The sequence below is a fragment of the Rhyacophila brunnea genome, unplaced genomic scaffold (assembly GCF_057557595.1).
Source record: "Rhyacophila brunnea isolate RB1 unplaced genomic scaffold, BYU_Rbru_1.0 scaffold_11, whole genome shotgun sequence".
In the NCBI taxonomy this organism is placed as follows: domain Eukaryota; kingdom Metazoa; phylum Arthropoda; class Insecta; order Trichoptera; family Rhyacophilidae; genus Rhyacophila; species Rhyacophila brunnea.
This window is the reverse complement of record NW_028232763.1, coordinates 26469837-26491256: the sequence shown is the minus strand read 5'-3', so window position 1 is coordinate 26491256 and position 21420 is coordinate 26469837. Positions and strand designations below refer to the sequence as shown.

General features: G+C 32.3%; 1 protein-coding gene across 1 annotated transcript in view; it reads left to right on the top strand.

Moving 5' to 3' along the window:
• The first annotated feature begins 18186 nt into the window (after positions 1-18186).
• GABA-B-R3 (gamma-aminobutyric acid type B receptor subunit 3) overlaps positions 18187-21420 on the top strand; it is a 61163-nt gene continuing 57929 nt past the window's right edge. The window contains exon 1 of the mRNA XM_085960206.1: positions 18187-18315. Within this exon, the coding sequence (XP_085816332.1) occupies positions 18235-18315 (81 nt within the window). The 5' untranslated portion in view covers positions 18187-18234. The remainder of the gene's footprint in view (positions 18316-21420) is intronic.

Below are 21420 nucleotides of genomic sequence, written 5' to 3'. Positions count from 1 at the left end.
ATAAAACTCGAGTTCGAGTACTACCAACTTGTATTACGCTTTCAAAACAATTAAACCTAATTTTGCCCAATTTTTTTTAAGTAGATAGGTACAATAATATATTCTTTTTTCAAAACAAAGGTTATCAGTGTTACAATTATTCACAATACTAGTAAGCATTAGATTCAATGGTGATCAATTCTCATTAGGTTTTCCGGAAAAGGCATCAGTTTTTTAACATTAACGGTTTTTACTCAAGCAAATGGTTTCGTTAATTTCCGCCGGTAAGTTATCTTTTGCGGTCGTTAACGCGAACCCGCACACACCCAAAGGAAACATAATATCACATTTTATATGAATATATAATATATATTTTAATAATATATTAATTTCATTATTTTGCTATGTTTACACAACTTGCTGATCGGCTAATACCGATACAATTTTGGCGTTGCTTATAATTATTAGAGATTTGAAATTTTGCACTGACACAACAGGGATACGTGCATCAATCATCTTGACTGGTCAATATTTGTATATTATGAAAACACTCTCGAAGATAAAATACTATAATTTACCTATGTGTATTTTCTACATACTGCACTATACATACGATTAGTATTAATAATTTACTATAAATAAGTACAACTAGGTATCTATTTTATAACTTGAAATTGTTGATTCACTAGTTTTTTGTTACACACTACACATGTCTATGAATTTTAAATTTAGAACTATCTCACCTGGCGAAAAATTACGAAACTTGAAATTTCTTTCTTTTTTTTGATAGATGTTTTAATTAATAAATATGTACCTATCTAGAAACATTACAAAGAAAAATATTTTCTATTAAAAGTCAAAGATAAACTTACAATTTAAAAAAAATGTTATAAAATGTAAATTCGTTAAAAGATTTCATCTTATTATTAGATATTATTTTATGATCATGTTTATTATTATAATTTAGGTTAATTTTTTTCTAATATATTGAATATTTTTGACTGATTCATAGTTTTAATAATTATAACACCCACTTTAAAATATAAATTATCAAATCGCAAGCTTCATATTTAAAAATTACTATAGACGATATTTAACATAATATGTACACATATTATAACACCGCGGGGTGTCTTACTTTTTTCAAAAAGATTTTTCTTTTGTATAGATTTTTTCACAAGTGTTTTCAAAATGATGTATGTTCAATACTTAGAATATTACATCCTTAATCTTGTGAATTATTCGTTGAAAAAAAAATAGTTAATTAAATTATTACTAAGTTCAAGTAAGTTACAACACAAAAATATCTTGGAGTAATCCATGACGTCGGCTAGTAATCAATTCGTCAATATTTAAATTACTTTTTAAAGTAATACCTACTTTGATTTAAAATACAAAAGTTGATATAGCCAATCGTAGCTCAATTTGGGAAGCGCTTCAGAGAGTATTATAAGAGCCAATAGTTGAAATTTGTCGTAATTTGTATGATAGATTTAGCGTAGTGGTCTATGCGCGGCGGGCGCGATACCCGAGAGATGCAGGTTCGATTCCTGCGGGGTGTATTAATTTTTTCAAAAAGATTTTTTCTATCGGTTATAATACATTTTACAGAAGTATTTTCAAAATTATGTATGTTCAATACTTAGAATATTACATTCTTAAATCTTGTGAATAATTATTCGTTGAATAGAAAAAATAGTTAATTAAAATGTGTTAAAATTTACGACTTATTATTTGTGTGTTCATATGAGCGACACACGTGTCGTAGAAACTACTTTATATATGGTGAATGGATTGACATCTATTTTTTTAAATGATTATATAAATTTATTATAAATCAATATTTTTTATAAAAATAACATATTTTCTGATTAAGTTTGGAAGTTTTCATTATATGCCTAACTCAAATTTCAAAAATTTCAACCATCATCTTCAGGCCTTAATTTATTGTATTGGGAATAGTATTCTTCGATCAATAATTTTACCAATTAATATCGACTGAGAGTAAGTTCTTCGTGAAAGTTAAATTTTAATCCTAATTGATGAGAGTTTTGCTTTACTCCATACTAATCGACATTCGCATTTTGCCATCTTCGGGATATATGTAAAAGTATCTAACTATTGTACCTATGCGGTAATCCTTACAACTGACAAAGATCAAAGCTGTCTAAACTGTCATCATATAATTAAGTAAATGATCGCAAATCTAAATATATAAGTAAGTATATAATATACTCATAAATATTAGAATTTATTGGGGAATTGGAATGTTTTAATTATTGGAAATTTCTTAAACATTTGGCACTAACAATAACTGACATGCTTTTACCAATAGATTTAAATTTCGTGATAAAATTACTTAGATAGGTAATAAATATATGATTTATAATAATTACCCTTTGTAGGTATTAATCGAAACATATTAAATTTAACTCGTTGTGTTACCGTGATAAAATTACTGTAATACCACAATATACCCATAATAATAACCACGGTGGGCAGGTCGGTAGAACTGCGATGGCGGTGCAGCTGTGTGTGAGTCGCGGGTTCGATCTCTGAAATGGACACAAAAAAAAATCATGTTTCTTTTTCAGTGTTTGTCTTATCAATTGCAAGAGCCCCAAATGGATTGGGAGAATGACTAATAACATATTTTTTAATAAAATCCCTTCTGTGGAGGTCATGATAATTTTACTTTTTAATAAGAAATACTCAGGTAAATTATATGCTAGGAACACAATGATAAAAATATTTGAGATAGGTTATTTTAAATTGAAATTAGATAACTAGGAAGGGTTTTGCTCATCTCTAGTAATTTATGGAATAACTTGTTATCACCGTATTAGGTACCATACAATTTTTTCACACATTAGAATTTTACAAATTCTTTCTTGAATTCACACCAAAGATAATTAAAAAATAAATCTAAAACGCATTATTACGCCAGTGGATTTTGAAGAACACGCGAATTTCAAGCGTAAAGACGATTTTTATAGATATTTTAAAATTTTACACTTCCGCTTAGATTTATTCACATTCATCATTTTTTTACAGATTATCTAATTTTCAAAAAAATATACACCCACCCAAAGATATCGTATTTTAAAAATCTCCTTGCAATAGAGTACCTACCTATATGTTTTATAACTTTGCACTTTTTTGCAATTTTTACTACACTGATGCGCCTCTTTGCCAGATTACCTCGCATAAAATTAGATCAAATGATATTCTCTTGTAATAATGAATGTAGTAATGAATAAATAAATAGATAATATATGTAAAAAATATATATATTTAGAATATATTACATCATTTACACACTGTTTTTATTATGGTTAAATAATTATTTTCTATATTTTAAAAGTGCGAATTTTATTTAGAAATAGACGTTTATTGTTCGAAACTCAAAAAAAAAAACAAACAGTTTATAGTTTATATTTACTATCAAGTTATGCCTATTTCAAATAACACTTCGCGTATTTACGACTTTCTTTTTAACCACGTCGATATAATTTCAAAAACATACCCACTATGATAGTATTTTTAAAGGTACATACATAAAACCCGAGCTGCTCCTTGGCTATCGAGGTAGCGTATAAATTTTTAATTCAGAAAGCCAACGAATACATCATTTAGTTACACATAGCTGTATGAAAATTTTATTCGGATCCTTAACCCATGATATATGACAGTTTTTCTCATTTTTTACGTCCACATCAAAAGTTTTATTATGGTAGAGATATCAAAGCGCTCTTTTTTTTCTTTCTCTTGCGCTATTAATTATTCAACAAAGTCGTAAGTATTATGCCCCGGTCCGACGGAATTTTCACAAAGGGAGAGGTACTCTGAAATTACACGAAATATGAAATGTAACGCGCAGATAGATTTATAACCACGTCGCAATAGCGTCTAGGACGATTCAGCGCCGGGACAACTGAGCGCCACGCAATTGAATGAAATTCTAAAATATATAGACGTTCGTGAATTATATGTATTTTAAAAATGTATATTTAATATTATTATTTTTATTAAAATTATTATTAATTAATATTTGGTGAGAATTTAAATATGGACACGTAAATAATGATTTAATTTTGCATATGTTTAAGTTCCAACGAGGAAAGAGTTCTTTTATTTTTATATAAAGCCTCATGCATGATAATTCTCAATCTGCAATAAAAATAACAAAACAAATAATTATCGTATTGGACCAAAACTCATCTTTGCCATACAGCGGTTATAATCGATTCAGACGTGCCCATGATGAAATAATAAAAAAATCAAATTTTATTGGCGTATTATTATGATTATACTTATTCATTTCGGTCTCAAGGGTATTTTATCGATATAGGTACCGTCAGCAGTAATATTATGTATCTTCATAAATAATATTATTGCAGAATGTACCTACTTTGGAAGAAAAAAATCTCAAAACCTGTGTTTGAAAAATGTTGCAAACCGCTATTTCGACCATCTTTGCTTAAACAGATGACTGTACAACTATTTTCGTTAGGTAACAATGAAAAAATTATGTTAAGAGCAAAATTAATTAAAACTACTAAGTAGTGTATATAGAAACTGATTAAAATTCTTTGTCTACTCTCTGTATAAAATCGTACCGAAGTCTATTTATTTCACTCAAAAGTGCGGCGCCCAATTATCCTGGCGTGTAGTTGACCCATTCCCTTGTAGTATCGCTTTAAATATAGTAGAATAAATATCTTTGTCAAACTCTGCAAACAACGCTGACGATATGAATGAAATATATGTTGAAAATGACACCCACGCTCGTACATAAATTAAACCTCTATTAATCATATCAACTTAATCAAATAATTTCCATACACGAAACATAAATTGTCACTCTTCTCGTAAACCATATTAGTTTGTAATAATAATTTTGTACAAAGACTTTATTATGATTCTCAAATATTTTTAATACCGTTGAAATAATCAGCAATAAGTAAAACACTCGTGACCGAAAGAATGCATGTATGCCGTTGACCAAGTTGAGTTAATGCAGTCAAAATTATTAAATATTCGATTGTAAATTCTACATAATCGTTTTAAGGGCTTGTCCAGATGGCGCGATTTCACTCGTGCGTTCTCCAGGTACATGTAACCTCATTAAGCCGTCCATATGCAGTCACGGCATGACGTCTATCGCACGACAATTAATCGATATCAAACCTTTCAATTAAGCAGTTCACAAATAATCTCTCAAATGTTAAAAGATATATGAAACAACTAGCTGAAGTACCCGGCTTCGCACAGGGTCGCTTCGTGGTTATATTTATCTTAGATATTTAAAAAATAATAAGAGGTAATTATTTTTTTAATATTTAAATATCTGTGTAATACAATATATCAATATGAAAATAATTCTAATAGGAGTAAAGGTCAAACAAAAGAACACTAAATTAAAATCGAATCCAAAATATGCAAACGTTATTAATGTTATTAATATGCAGTAACAAACCAAAATTGGATGGAACAAACTTTGTATTTTATATAATACTAATTTAGAAACCTTCGCAGGTGTGCGCACAACTTACAAAAATTTCATCGCAATCAGATGAATGGTATAAGAACGCATATGAATAGAAGAAGATAGAATAGATGAAAAAGAAGAAGAAATGGTTGTCTCAATTTAGAAAACTTTGCGGGCGTGAGCACAACACTTGATCAAAATTTCATTGCAATCGGATGAATGGTATAGGAACACATACGAATAGAAGAAGAAGAAGACGATTGTACTAATTCAGAAACCTTCGCGGGTGTTGGCACAATTACTGAAGAAAGTTTTATTGCAATCGGATGAATGGAATAGGAACTCATACAATTAATAGAAGAAGAAGATGGTCGTACTAATTCAGAAACCTTTGCGGGTGTTACCACAACAACTGACGAAGGTTTCATCGCAATCGGATGAATGGTATAGGAACCATACGAATAAAAGAAGATATAATAAAGAAGACGAAGAAGATGTTTGTACAAATTCATAAACCTTTGCGGGTGTTGGCACAACTACTGACGAAAGTTTCATCGCAATCGGATGAATGATATAGGGACCATACGAATAAAAGAAGATATAATGAAGAAGAAGAAGAAGAAGAAGATGGTTGTACTAATTCAGAAACCTTTACGGGTGTTACCACAACAACTGATGAAGGTTTCATCGCAATCGGATGGATGATATAGGAACCATACGAATAAAAGAAGATATAATGAAGAAGAAGAAGAAGATGGTTGTACAAATTCAGAAACCTTCGCGGGTGTTGGCACAACCACTGATGAACGTTTCATCGCAATCGGATGAATGATATAGGGACCATACGAATAAAAGAAGATATAATGAAGAAGAAGAAGAAGATGGTTGTACAAATTCAGAAACCTTTGCGGGTGTTGGCACAACCACTGATGAAAGTTTCATCGCAATCGGATGAATGATATAGGGACCATACGAATAAAAGAAGATAGAATGAAGAAAAAGAAGAAGATGGTTGTACTAATTCAGAAACCTTTACGGGTGTTACCACAACAACTGATGAAGGTTTCATCGCAATCGGATGGATGATATAGGAACCATACGAATAAAAGAAGATATAATGAAGAAGAAGAAGAAGATGGTTGTACAAATTCAGAAACCTTTGCGGGTGTTGGCACAACCACTGATGAACGTTTCATCGCAATCGGATGAATGATATAGGGACCATACGAATAAAAGAAGATATAATGAAGAAGAAGAAGAAGATGGTTGTACAAATTCAGAAACCTTTGCGGGTGTTGGCACAACCACTGATGAAAGTTTCATCGCAATCGGATGAATGATATAGGGACCATACGAATAAAAGAAGATATAATGAAGAAGAAGAAGAAGATGGTTGTATAAATTCAGAAACCTTCGCGGGTGTTGGCACAACCACTGATGAAAGTTTCATCGCAATCGGATGAATGATATAGGGACCATACGAATAAAAGAAGATAGAATGAAGAAAAAGAAGAAGATGGTTGTACTAATTCAGAAACCTTTACGGGTGTTACCACAACAACTGATGAAAATTTCATCGCAATTGAATGAATGGTATAGGAACAATACGAATAAAAGAAGATAGAATGAAGAAGAAGAAGAAGATGATGATTTTTCTAATTCAGAAACCTTCATGGGTGTGCATACAATCACTTACCAAAATTTCATCGTAATCGGATGAATGGTATAGGAACCATATGAATAAAAAAAAAAAATGAAGAAGAAGAAGAAGATGATGATTTTTCTAATTCAGAAACCTTCATGGGTGTGCATACAACCACTTACCAAAATTTCATTGTAATCGGATGAATGGTATAGGAACCATATGAATAAAAGAAAATATAATGAAGAAGAAGAAGAAAATGATGATTTTTCTAATTCAGAAACCTTCATGGGTGTGCATACAACCACTTACCAAAATTTCGTCGCAATCGGATGAATGGTATAGGAACGCATACGGGACAGACACACAGACAGACAGACATACAGACAGACAGACATTCATTTTTATATATTAGTATAGCCTATACTCTTTGCGAAAATGCAAGCAATAAGTTGACAAAGTTTTATCGCAATCGGATGAACGGTATGGCAGTGCATTCAATACGAACAAACAAACAAACAAACAAACACACAAACAAATATTATTTTTTATATATTAGAAGATATACAACCATTAAAATATGTTTGTGTTTATTAATCAAATAATGTGTATCCATATAAAAATAAACTTAGTATCTGCACATTATACCAAATTAAAATACCAAACAACTACAAATGGTGATCCCGACATAAGCTAAGTAAAAGGTCCCATGCGACTTCATTGCTTCTGGGGACGCTTCTCAGCTACAGCATACGGACCGCACATCACTCTTAATGATTCATTATTACTATATCATATTAAAAAAAATATAAACTGTTTAAGTGTTCAGAACAAAACGTTCAAATAAGTTAGGTAGGTACATTTATATAATAATTACAAGATAAAAAGAACTTTTTATGTACAACATTTTTAAAATTTCTGTTGAATCATATAAACTTGACTTGACTAGCTTAAACGATCAAAAAAATTTGTACTTGATAGAAATAATACTGAAATATCCATATTGATTCCCATAGTAACGCACTTATATACTAATAATTCAGTTGCTAGGACCCCAGACCCCTAGCAACCAATAATAGTGGATTTGATACGGATTTCTTCCGAAATAACTTTTCATACAAAACAGAATTAACTGAAAATGAATTCAATTCTACTTAAAGATGGCTAAAAGTATTAAAATAATGCATTGGCATCGTGTTCTGATATAAAGGGGGGACATGCTCGTCGAAGGTCAAAATTGAGTTTTTATTGTATTTTCAAACCATGATACCTAGTCATCAAATGTTTACAATAAATATAAAGGATAATAAGGCTTCAAAAATATATAAATAGATTATCTACAACGTTTAAGGTATGTCCAGGATCATGCTTTGAAAATAGAACAAAAGCTCCATTTTGACCTACGCTGAGCATGTCCCCCTTAAAGTTTCAAATGTCTAGCTAGTCGGGAAGTTAGTTAAAAATCGATTGCAAGATTTGTACCGGATAAACAACCACCGGACAAAATAGAATACGACCTAATAAAAACGTTGTAAAATGGATAGCACCTTGATTAAGGGGGGACATGCTCGTCGAAGGTCAAAATTGAGTTTTTATTGTATTTTCAAACCATGATCCTGGACACTCCTTAAACGTTGTAGATGATCTATTTATATAATTTTGAAGCCTTATTATCCTTTATAGTTATTTTAAACATTTGATGACTGCTTGAAGTATTTTTGTTACATAAAATAGTATTCTTTTAAACCTCTCGCTCTAATGTTTTAGAATATAGTCATATTTCGGTACAGAACTGTGCAGTGGTGTTAAGATTTTTTACATTTATTAATTTTTAAACGCATTTATAAAACCATTAGTATAATTTATTACGAGATAATTTTTGTAAAATATTCACGATAAAAAATTATATTGATAATCTCTGTGATCCCAAATTTGACAAGAATTAGGCATTTTATTATTCAAAAAATCGGCAAGATTAACACATTTGAAGATGAATCTAAAGATATTTATTATAAGCTATGTCTTTGACCATTCAAGTGTGATAAAAATCTTATGAATAATGATTGCTTTATAATAATTATTGACCTAAGAATAAGGTAGTGTTTTTTTGAAATACGCCATTTCTTTTGTCATTCCCTAGTGGTTAAGCTACAACATACGGCCGTAGCCATAAAATGACAAACTATAATTAAAGTAGGGAGTAAAATTATGTTAACGCGCGTGTTTGAACATGTACTTAACCGATTTTTTTTTTATTTTTTTTTAAACGGTACATGTTCAAACACGCGCGTCAATATCATTTTACTCCCTACTTCAATTATAGTTTGTCAATTTATCGCTACGGCCGTATGTTGTAGCTTAACCACTGGGGAATGACAAAAGAAATGGCGTATTTCAAAAAAACACTACCTTATTCTTAGGTCAATAATTATTATAAAGCAATCATTATTCATAAGATGTTTATCACACTTGAATGGTCAAAGACATAGCTTATAATAAATATCTTTAGAATCATCTTCAAATGTGTTAATCTTGCCAATTTTTTGAATAATAAAATGCCTAATTCTTGTCAAATTTGGGATCACAGAGATTATCAATATAATTTTTTATCGTGAATATTTTACAAAAATTATCTCGTAATAAATTATGCTAATGGTTTTATAAATGCTTTTAAAAATTAATAAATGTAAAAAATCTTAACACCACTGCACAGTTATGTACCGAAATATGACTATATTCTAAAACATTAGAGCGAGAGGTTTAAAAGAATACTATTTTATGTAACAAAAATACTTCATGCAGTCATCAAATGTTTAAAATAACTATAAAAGATAATAAGGCTTCAAAATTATATAAATAGATCATCTACAACGTTTAAGGAGTGTCCAGGATCATGGTTTGAATATACAATAAAAACTCAATTTTGACCTTCGACGAGCATGTCCCCCCTTAAGTGGAATCAAACTTTTGAAATAAAATGCTTCTAACTTTACTTACAAAGCAGTTACATAATTGAATTCTGTTCCACGTATAAAACAGATATTTGGTCACATGAAAACTGCTCCTACTCTATTATGGTTATATTATAATTGTCCTTCCATGTCACTCATAGTCCTTTTATTTTGAGGACCACAATTAATTACGTGATGATTTGGTAATTAAATTTATACCGGCGTTTTTAGTTGATTGTTTGTAGATTGGAACCGGTCTTCGATACCTATATACCTACCATTTTCACGTTTTATGTTATCTAATAAAACTGTCAGAAGTGCGCGAAACGTTTTATGATAGAATCAATAAACACATCATACCTAATACGTAAGAAATATAAAATTCTCTGCATCTTTCATACCGGGAAAATAATATTACCCAATGTGGATCCTGGCCGCCTCCAGGATACGTCTTGTCATCTTTCTTCCGCGTATCACAAGCTACATATACTTCTTTTGTCACATAAAAGTGTGTCTCTTTCCACATAATCCCAATTAAGGCTATACTTCAGCTGGGGCACGGTCTAAAACGATCGTGACTACGCGACGCGAAGGCTGTGCAAATGACGTATGCAGAACAAAACATAATTTGTCATAAAAAGTCAACATGCATCCATTTAATGTCATGTTTATTGTTCTATTACTAATAATAACAATTTCATTGACATGTTTTCTTTTTCAAGTAAATGGGTAACGTTTTTTAGTTATCTTTACACGATTTAAAAATTAATTCCCCCGTCGTCATCACAAAACAAATTGACGTGTTCACAGCTCGACTTTCGCTCTCCGATTGCCAGTCAGTCCGCAATTTCGTCGCACCTATAGTTGAAAATTATTTGCCGTTACACTGAAGTACCGTCTGATGATATAAGAGAGCGGACCAAGCAGCCTCTCATCGCACTGAGAGTTAAGAGGTGATGTTGGACCCGGCTCAGCCATGTGCTGCGGATGCCTCAAGATAGTTACAACTTCGCTTGCATGTTTGAGACAGATTGTACACGGCGATGCTACGGGTTGCTGGCGTGACCTGGGAAGACAAGAGAAGACTGGCGAGCGACAGGGATTCTTAGAGGCGCCGTATAGTCCATATGCTCCAGCTGAGGAGCGGATATTATCGTAGAAGAAGATTTATACACTCCGTTACTTAAAGTTATATTATAGACAAACATATTGGGTAATTGAATGTCTTCCGTCCTTGAGAAATGGATTTCGCATCGGAGTGACCCCATTTTCGCAAAAGGATCACTATACATGGTTCTAAGACAATTATTTCCAGGACACAACCCCCCGTGAAATAACCACCTGTATCAAAAACCACCCCGGATATTAACCTCCCGTAAAAATACAAACTTTTTAAATGAAATTTCATTGACACAGCAAATAATGGATACAAAAGTTTATTTAACAAAATAAATGTTTTTAAATGAAAATTTGTTTCGCACAGAAATATATTTATACAAATTTAAAAATTATACTAAAATCAAATAATATGCACATTTTAGAGATAAAGAGAGGGAGAAAAAATAATTAGATACAAAAATATTGAAATTTTCAACAGAAAATGTATTATTATTTAAAATTATACTCAGAAAACATATTTATGAAGCAAAATACAAAAGTTCACCAGCGCCACAGAAACGTGTAGCAGGATTTCATGAACTCATAATGCTAAATTTTCTCATTTTATTTACATATTAATTATTTTTATCATATTTGATTTAATCTACCGAGGTATCACATGGGGAGAGCTAAATTGACTGATCTTGTGTATAGAGTTCCTGTGTTATTTTTTTGTTTAGTATTTCGTGAGGTTTTTTGAGTTCAATTTCGTCCGAAAGTCCACCGCTACTTTTCTAGCATTGGGGAGTCGTTAATGACATGCTAAACTGTCTGAGAGGTGTTGCCGTCACATACGTCCCGTCCCTCGGTTTGAATCGTTTTACATAGGCAATCAGTGCTCCATGGCTTGTCAATCTCTGTGTGAGTGCAAGTAAGATGATTATTATTAACACACAAAAATTAGTTACTGGTAAGTATATAAAAAAAAATCTTATAGAAATATATTTAGCTGAATATATTTTGATATATGAAATTCCATATTTTATATGAAAATGATATATATGATAATATACGTAATTCCATTAAAAATAATTGATAGTACGAGTATGTATTGATACCAAATAATATTTATTATATTATCATAATGCCTAAATCCCCCATCAAAAATCCTCCAATCGACAGAGTTGGGAATATAATGACATTATTGTAACTGTAAATGAGTCAAGGCTAGACCAGGATGAACAAAGAAAAATAAAGTTACCGTTATCTGTTTGTGGGCGGACGAAGGGTCGAGGGCAGGTACGGTCAATCGGTATCCTACTCTTGAGCCTTGAACGTTGTCTGTAAATACGATTTGCCACCTTTTTGCGCCAAAGCATGCGTTTACGAATGTTATTAATAATTAATTGTTACTTGTCGAGCGAAATATACTTAATGTCCCTGAATCAGTGTTTTTAATAAGTGGAAAAGTGTAAATCAACACCCTACGTAAACCCCTACCCCTCAGTATATAACTGAGTTGAAATGACTTCATTTATTTTTAGTTAACGTTCGGGGTTCCTTTGTTATCGGTTTTAATATAAATATTTTGTTAAATACTATTAATTGATATTGTAAATTAATTAATTTTAATGGATTGGATTCCTTATAACTCTTGTGTAAATCTAATTATTGATACTCAGTTTATTTAGCCTGGCGTACTTTATTTATTTTAATATATTCGCGAAGATAAATTTGAGTGACTAATTTTTAACCATTTGAGAAATTTCTTCACATATTGTATTTAATTAATTTTCATGTTTTGAATAAAAATGTAAATATCATTAAATAGCATTAAAAATAATAGTCGTCCGGTTTTGTTCTTCAAAATTACTTTGAATAACCTTCACTATGCTGTTATGTATTCAACAACGGAAATCTTCACCAACGGCTACCGATCCTTCACGTAGTCCAGTGGAATGTGTATGTCGGTAATAAGACTCGGTGGATGTTAATCTTCAGTGTTATTTATTCGTCAAATACTCTCAAAGTATAGGTTTATTGTATAAATAAAAGGGAACGAGCCCAGGAGAGTTCAATCCGCAGTGAAACAACTCGGAGAGTAGAGCTGAGTTAATTTAAAACAAATTGAATGGTCTGAGTTCAATGGTATTAAATCATTTATAATATTATAAATAATATGAAAAACTAAGTACACTTAGTTTATGTACTAGGGTGTATATGAGTGTAGCAGTGGTGAGGGGTGGAGATAGGCTGTTAAGATTCGACAAATATACGTATAAACAGTTATACTTATTTATTTTCATTGAACTAAGAATACAATCTGCAGTGGTGCTGGCTATTTTTTTAATTCAATTAAACCCTGATTAAAACAAAACATAATAGTTTAGATATGGTATGGGCGATCCAATTAAAACAGTACACATTTTTTCAACCATACTTATATTTTTTTGTTGAATTAAGAATACATATTACAGATGGCGTTGGTTAGTTTTTTTTAATCCGTTAAGCCCTACCTAACCAAACCATAATCGATAAAAATATTCCCCTATTTATAAAATATATAAAACTATGCCATTAAACCATACATCATTTTAGATATTTTATAGATAAACGAATATTTTTTGACTATTTTTTATTGTGGCTGGGATGAGACAAGGTTTAATTGAATTTTAAAAACTAGCAAACACAATCTACTCATTGTAGTCTTAGTCCAGTAAAAATAATTACGTTTGATTGACAAAGTGTAGTGTGCACTATTTTTTATCGAATCCGTCGCCACTGGCGTATAGTAATATAGCTAAGATGGATAAGTCGGGATTGATCAATAATACAATATTGAGTAGGTACCTATATTGCAATAGTAGAAATCACACCAATCGAATATTCTTAAAAATAGGTACATAATTAGTTACTTAGTGTGTCGATGAATTAAACAAAAGACAAATTATTTTCATTGGGGCTATATCATATAGAAGGTATTTTTTATGGATACATAACATTATTTATATTAAATCAAATAAACTATTTCGACCAATTGTGATGCTTAAATATTTTTTTAATTCCTGACAATATGAAAAATATTGCAGGTATACTGAGAAAATATCTCAAAGCGATTTACATGTTTGGAAAAGACTCTGGGCTTAGGGATTGCAATACCGGTATTTCAGGATTTATCGATACCGAAATACCCGTTTTAAATATCCAAAATACCGGTATATTTGTTAATTTAATGCAGACACATTTACTTTTTTTAAAACGAATTTAATATTTGCAATGTATTTGTAAAAATCGACAGTTCTCTGTACATAAGATTTTCAAACGCCAATAGAATGTTATGAAGGTACTTAGATCCTACATTGCATATGGGTATCATCATCAGCCGGGATCAAACCACTGCTGTATGAATGCCTCCCCAAGCTCTTTCCAACTCTCCCGGTCCTGTGTCTTTCGCTGCCACGTATTTCCGCCGAACTTTACACATTTCGTCAATAGAGCGGCTTTTAGGGCGACCCTGTGGCCGTTTCGTGCCCCTTGGGTACCACTGGATGATGGCATTTGTCCAGCGGCCGTCCTTTCAGCTAGCAATGTGCCCAACCCATCTTCATTTCAGCTGTTTGGCAACGACTATTACATCGCGTTCTCCTATCTGCTTCCTAACCCATTCGTTTCTCTTACGGTCCTTTCGCGTGATGCCCAACATACACCTCTCCATGCCTCGCTGTGTGACTCTTAGCTTTTGGACATCTCTCATATAGGTAAAATATTATCTAATTTCAATGTTATAAGAAATTTTTATAGCTGTATTTATTGATAGATACTATATTTTTATAATAACGGTATTCAATAAGAAATATCGAAAAACCGGTATTGATACTTTCATTCGGTATTGAAACCCCTACCTGGGCTATAGCTCTTTTAGCATTATGGCTGTAAAATGCGTGTTCTGATCTTTATTCAGTTATCTGAAATATGTAATATATTGCGACAAAATTAATTAATCAATAAATTACTGCACAATGGAATTTAATCGTAGGTATATTTATTATAAAAAGATTACCACAAAATGTTCGTCGTTCGTTACTGAAACCAGATAACATTTTCACAAGATACTCCGGGGGATACATAGGTAGCTGGTGAATATTTACAATCGAGCTTTTACAAGAGGCGCACAGCAGAGGCGTATTAAAATGTACGCTAGGCGGAACTTCCGCGGGACATGCTTGCTTTATTAATCGCAATAAAATCAACCGCCTTCCATATATTATTATATTCACAAGAGACAAGTGTTTTGTGCTACTTTCGCGTAATTTAATAGCTCCTATAATAATCGTTGAAGTGACTAGCTAATACCAAATTCAGGTTTACTCACTCCGTTTGTGTAATGTATGCCAGAGTTTCCCAACGCGTGTACCACAATATATGTATTTATTAAGGAAATAAAACATTGTGGATGTAACAAATCTAAATTAAAGACGTTCACAATATGAAATTTACGTTATAACAAATATTACCCTCACAAGGAAAAAGAAGAAAATATTATATACTTATTAAAAAAAACACAAGTACAATTGTATACAGAAAAATAAAATTTCTAAAACAAAATACATATCACGTCACTGAAAATGTCTATGACTTTGGGGAGCGCATTGACTAGTCTTGCACCCCTCGCTAATGGTGCCTGATATGCTGCTGAGTATATGACTGCAGCTATTGCTGACATTAGGAAACGGTTCCGACCCAGAATCGATTATGTCTGCAACCACGTAGGTTATTGACAGGCGCATGTAAATTCAAATGCTTTAGGACACCAGGATTGGAAACCATCCAAAATGTCTCAAGTGACATACGAGATTCAAGAGAGTGAAAAGTAAGCATTTCTTGTAGAAAGGCAGTCGGAAAATAACCGTTTGACGAATTATCGAAAGGAAAATAGTTATATGTCTTAAAATAAAGACATCGACGAAATTTCTTCTCGACATTCTAAAATAAGCTTATAGGAAACCTCATAAGGACATCAGATAATCGACCCATATTCAAGAATATAAGATATTATTTATTAAGTATAGTAAAATTCAAGCATCTACACCACTACACCAAACTATGTTGCGCTACTTAATCAGAATAGTATCCCAGTGTATCACAACAAGCTATAATTATCGGTTTTCTTATATTTACTACGACAAAGTCAGACTCCAGGAACAGGCTCGACGCCACACCAGATAATATATGAATTCGGTAATATTGTGCCTGATATCAAGAAGATTTGCAATTCACGGACCCTAAATCATCGAAGTCATTAAGAACTTCATTCTCTTATATTTTATGTCTTATGTTTTGAAAATAATTATAGTTTTTTTTTCTATTTTGCTGTAATAAGAGGATGCTCGGTCTGTTCTCTTATACCCTTGTTACTTCTAAAGTTATACCACTACATACCCATTATCCACCGAAAACTACATACATAATAATATGTTCTCTAACACCAGTCATACAGTAGCTCTGAGACTTCGTAAGGTGCTATAACTCGCTACCGTAAAGCAGCACCGTTAGAATGGAAACTTCAAATAGGTGACATTTTGTTTTAACCGAGCATAGTCGTGTGTCCCAGACATTTTGCATCGAGTTGAGTGTTGCTCCATGTATTTCAATTCAGTTAGAACTCTCTTTGCTAAGAACCATCTCCCATGATATACACCCCAAGTGTTTAAAACTATCGATACTCTCAATATTTTCCAGTCACTTATTAGAGGTAAATCTTGATTAAGACAGGTACTATTGCACAAATTGTTGAAATGGCCAATGACCACATAAAAAACTCAGACGTAATATGCAAAGAAAAAATCATCAAATTTAAACCGTTCACCTGCGTGTAACATTACAAAAGGAAATAGTTAGAACAGTGTACTATTATCATTGTTATATAATATAGTATTGTCTCGTGGCATATATCGGCGACCTGTCTTCGGGTCTCATAGTTGTAAGATACCATATATAATAATACGTTTTCACTGGTGTATACATAGTACTAGTAGTTAAGAGTTTTAACTGAAATTTTTAATAACAAACATACCACCCATGAATACCGCATATTCAAAGAGCGGCCGATGAAGAGGGCCAAATCAAAAGGTAACCCACGGCCGCCCCTTAGATCGGCCGCCTGTATGTACCCCACACATTGCCAAATATCCGATCACTGATTAATCCATAAGCCATCCTACAGAATATAGATCACGCCTTGGTCCAGCAAAACATTTCAAATCGCGGAAAATGTTGAGATCACTACATTATTTTTTTTTAATAACTTATTTTTTTTAATGTACTTAATATGTACTGAAAATTTTATCATTAATTTTATCTTCATGCAATAATTAATTAATGTAAAATATTCATATGTTTAATTTATGACTGGAGGGCAATTGAATACCTTGGTTCGGATCTGATGGTGAATAACAAGTGATACATCTTATAAATTATCATGACCAACAAGTGACAGTGATTTTTTTGAAAGGCTTCGTTCACTTTATATGGGCAGGTATCTCAGAGTAATAATATAAAGAGAGTGGCTATTGTTCGGCAAAATGAAGTCGTGTTTCTTGCGTTTAACGCACAGTAGAACCTCAATTATTATTATTATTATTAACTTTGCTATGCAATGGTATACCATCATGTTGCTTCTCAATAAGTCTGCCAAATTTAAACACAACATAGTTAACCATAGTTTCTTCTAAATTAACTAAAAATAATTACCTCTAAATTTATATTTAACACAAAAACAGTAAATTTCAGCAATACGTGCTCGCAGTTTTTAAATGAATGTAATCATTGAAATCAATATTTACCGGTGACGTTTACAAAAAAATATTTAATTCAGCGGTAGAAATTCTATCTTACTCTAACGCAAATTGCGGATATATAAGCGTACCGAATGCTTTCTCACTCGCACTTATGGTTCGTTTTGTTCAGGCCTTGGTAGGTACGTATGTCACTAAATTAAATTTATGTTTCAGTGTGATCCAGGGGTAGGAGTGGACCGTTTCTTCCACGCCCTCTACACGCAGACGTCAACGAGGATGGTGATGCTGCTAGGGTCGGCATGTTCTGAAGTCACCGAGAGTCTCGCGAAAGTTGTACCCTACTGGAACATCGTTCAGGTATGCTAACATCACTAACCACCATCAACGTCAGACGCCTTCCAAATATATATTCACCACTCTACCCATCTTGAGGTTACCTCGAGTGGATACCTTAAATAATATTATTCACAAACAAGAGGTCTATATTGACTACTTCACTAGTTACTTATTAAGTAATAGCATACGCAAGTTGGTTAATGTTAAGTTTGGCAATCTAGAAATTTGATTCTCTACTTGATAATATATTGAGAGAGAATGAATAAAAGGTGTTTGAATACAATGCATTTAATTTATTTTATTTTTTAAACCATGTTCGATCCTAATAAAATCATATGGTCCTCCAAGATCCTCCGAGACTGTACTTGAATTAACATATTTTTTGTTTTTTTTCTTACCTATTAGGTCCATACTCTAGGTCCAAACATACATTGACAAATAACATATGATTTTGCTAGTCTCCTGAATTCGAACCCGTGGCCGACGACATTATAAGCCAACGTGGTAACCGCTCGGCCATCGTGGGGCCGAACATAGTATTATTATTTATTTTATTTACATGAGATAACTCTTCAAAACAATTTAAAAATGTATCACACCATCATGAACACGTAAAAGATTCCAGATTTGTCCAGCAGTTGTCCACTCATCGAGCGATATTTCCAGCCCATTGTCATTTCATCTGCTTAGCGACCTTTATCACTGTCTGCCTTCTAATCCATTGGTTTCTTTTGTGACAGTTATGCGTTATGCCCGACATGCACCTTTCCATGCCACGTTGCGCTAATTTTTGGATTTCTCTGAGATTAAGAGTCAGTGTTTTATATGCATATGTTGGTAACACACATTGGTTGAACACTCCACACGCATAAGACACAGTGTGAGGTCACTTTTGATGATACTATGCAGGCGTCCAAATACACTCCATACCAGTTTGATTCTGCAAGATATCTCGTCAAATACACCACCGCCAATTGACATTTGTTATCTAAGATAGACGTAGTTATTGACCCGCTCGATTTGAGTGCTATCGATGAGGATCGCTTTTGGTTCAGCAAAGCAGTTTATCATTACTTCTATCGTTGAAATATTTATCTTTTAACCTGCTTTGTGGTTTTCATTTAGAAGTGCATCCTGTTCTGAAGATCTTTCTGAATCGTTTGCAAACACAACAATCTCGTTTGCACATATATAATATAACAATATATCGTTATTCCGAAATGCAACTATACACAACAATGATATTGCAGAAATATAAAAAAATCTCCTCAATTATATTCAATATCTCGTCCAATGCAACAAAATTTCTTATTTCAGAAAGATTTGTTCACCATATTTCACTGTTTAGTTATTTACGCTATTCTAGTATAATATATTGATTTAACTGGAACCGGAAATTGAAACCGGGCATCCATATTGTCAGTTTGTTGTTGAAGACTGAGATACCAAATATTGACAATAAAATATGCAAATAGAAATATCCTAACAATCAAAAAAAGAAAACATAATAGAATAATAATATGTTCTTATGACATTTACGGAGCATGGATCGATTACAAACGCGATAACTATGAGCATGCTATTGGCACGGACGTGGGACAATTTATTTGTCCCTTTATGGAAAAATGAAAAAAATTCGTAGCACAATAATATGTTAGCATTGTTATCTCATGGAATTGGTTTAATTCCCTGTTAAACTATTTAATAGTATTTTTACATGTAAATACTACATCTGTTTATTTATTACATTTATGATATCAGGTAACAACATAAGTAATAAATTGTTCTTTAATAATAATTTTAATATTATTTAGTTGATATTTCTAATAATATGTTTTGTTAAGATCGTTGGATTACTAGACCTGACAAGTTTATCTAGACAGTTTCAGAAAGCTGTTTACGAAATCTCTATTAATTTGAAAGTTCCTCATAATAAATTTGAAACAGGTACATGCTGTGTTAATAGTAGGACAGCCCGCTAATTTTCTTTAAAGCTATCCTAAACTCAAACTGGATACACCTGAAGTTGGTGATTGATTGATGAAACGTAAATATTCTTATCCAAAGCGAGGTGCTCCTTATTTGAAATGGGCATACTTCAGTTATATTTGTGATTAAATATCGTGACTTCTATATTCCAAGCACATTTTCTTGTCATAATAAAAAAGTGTCGAGCGTGGTTTGTCGATTGATCTCTGTCTACTTTCAGAAAATGACTGATGTGTACAAATAAATAAATAATAAAATAAACAATTCTGGAATATATCGCACACATTTGGAAAGCATGTGCGAAACTAGAATCGCACGCATCTTGTTTGCTGGCCGTAGTCTTCACTGTTACATATAAGTTGTACGTATGCAGTTCATTGTGGGACACTTATTCGTGCGCCACAGTAGGTGAAACATGAGTTCGTAAAACATTTTATCAAATGACGAGTTCTTCGTTGAACATTTCACCGTGGACATTTGTACGTATCTTACGAAATGCGGCGATAGTTTGCAAATAGTACTATTCCAATTAGATTAACCCTAGCCTAACGTAGTAAAGACATCTCATAAAATTCGCCACATGTTGTAACATACGTACAAATATACTAGGTACACGGTGAAATGTTCAACGAAGAATCGTCATTTGATTAAATGTTACACGAACTCATGTTCCACATACTGCGGCGTACGATTAAGTGTCCTGCGGTGAACTGTTTACGTACAAATTTCCGGATACGAGTCTTCACGGCATAGAGTATTATACTTCATAACTTTGCACTCCGGCTCTAGGATGAAAATGGTGTAATATATTCCAAAAATATTTTTTTGCATATATTATCTATCTATTTATATATTACCGCATAATATGTTATATGAAAACAAGTAAATATCATTTGATCTAATTTTATGCGAGATAATTAGGCAAATAATCGTATCTGTATATAGTAAAAGTGCAACAAGGTGCAATGTTATAAAACGTGTACTTTACCTGCCAAAAGATAGCTAAGATGGGACTCAATTACGTGACAATTATAATGTAGTAGACAGTCTCTGGTCTTATTCCTGGACCAATTTCCTCACTATGTAGGGCCTAAGTGAGCTACAATAAAAAAAATGAAACGGTAGACATTTATTTAT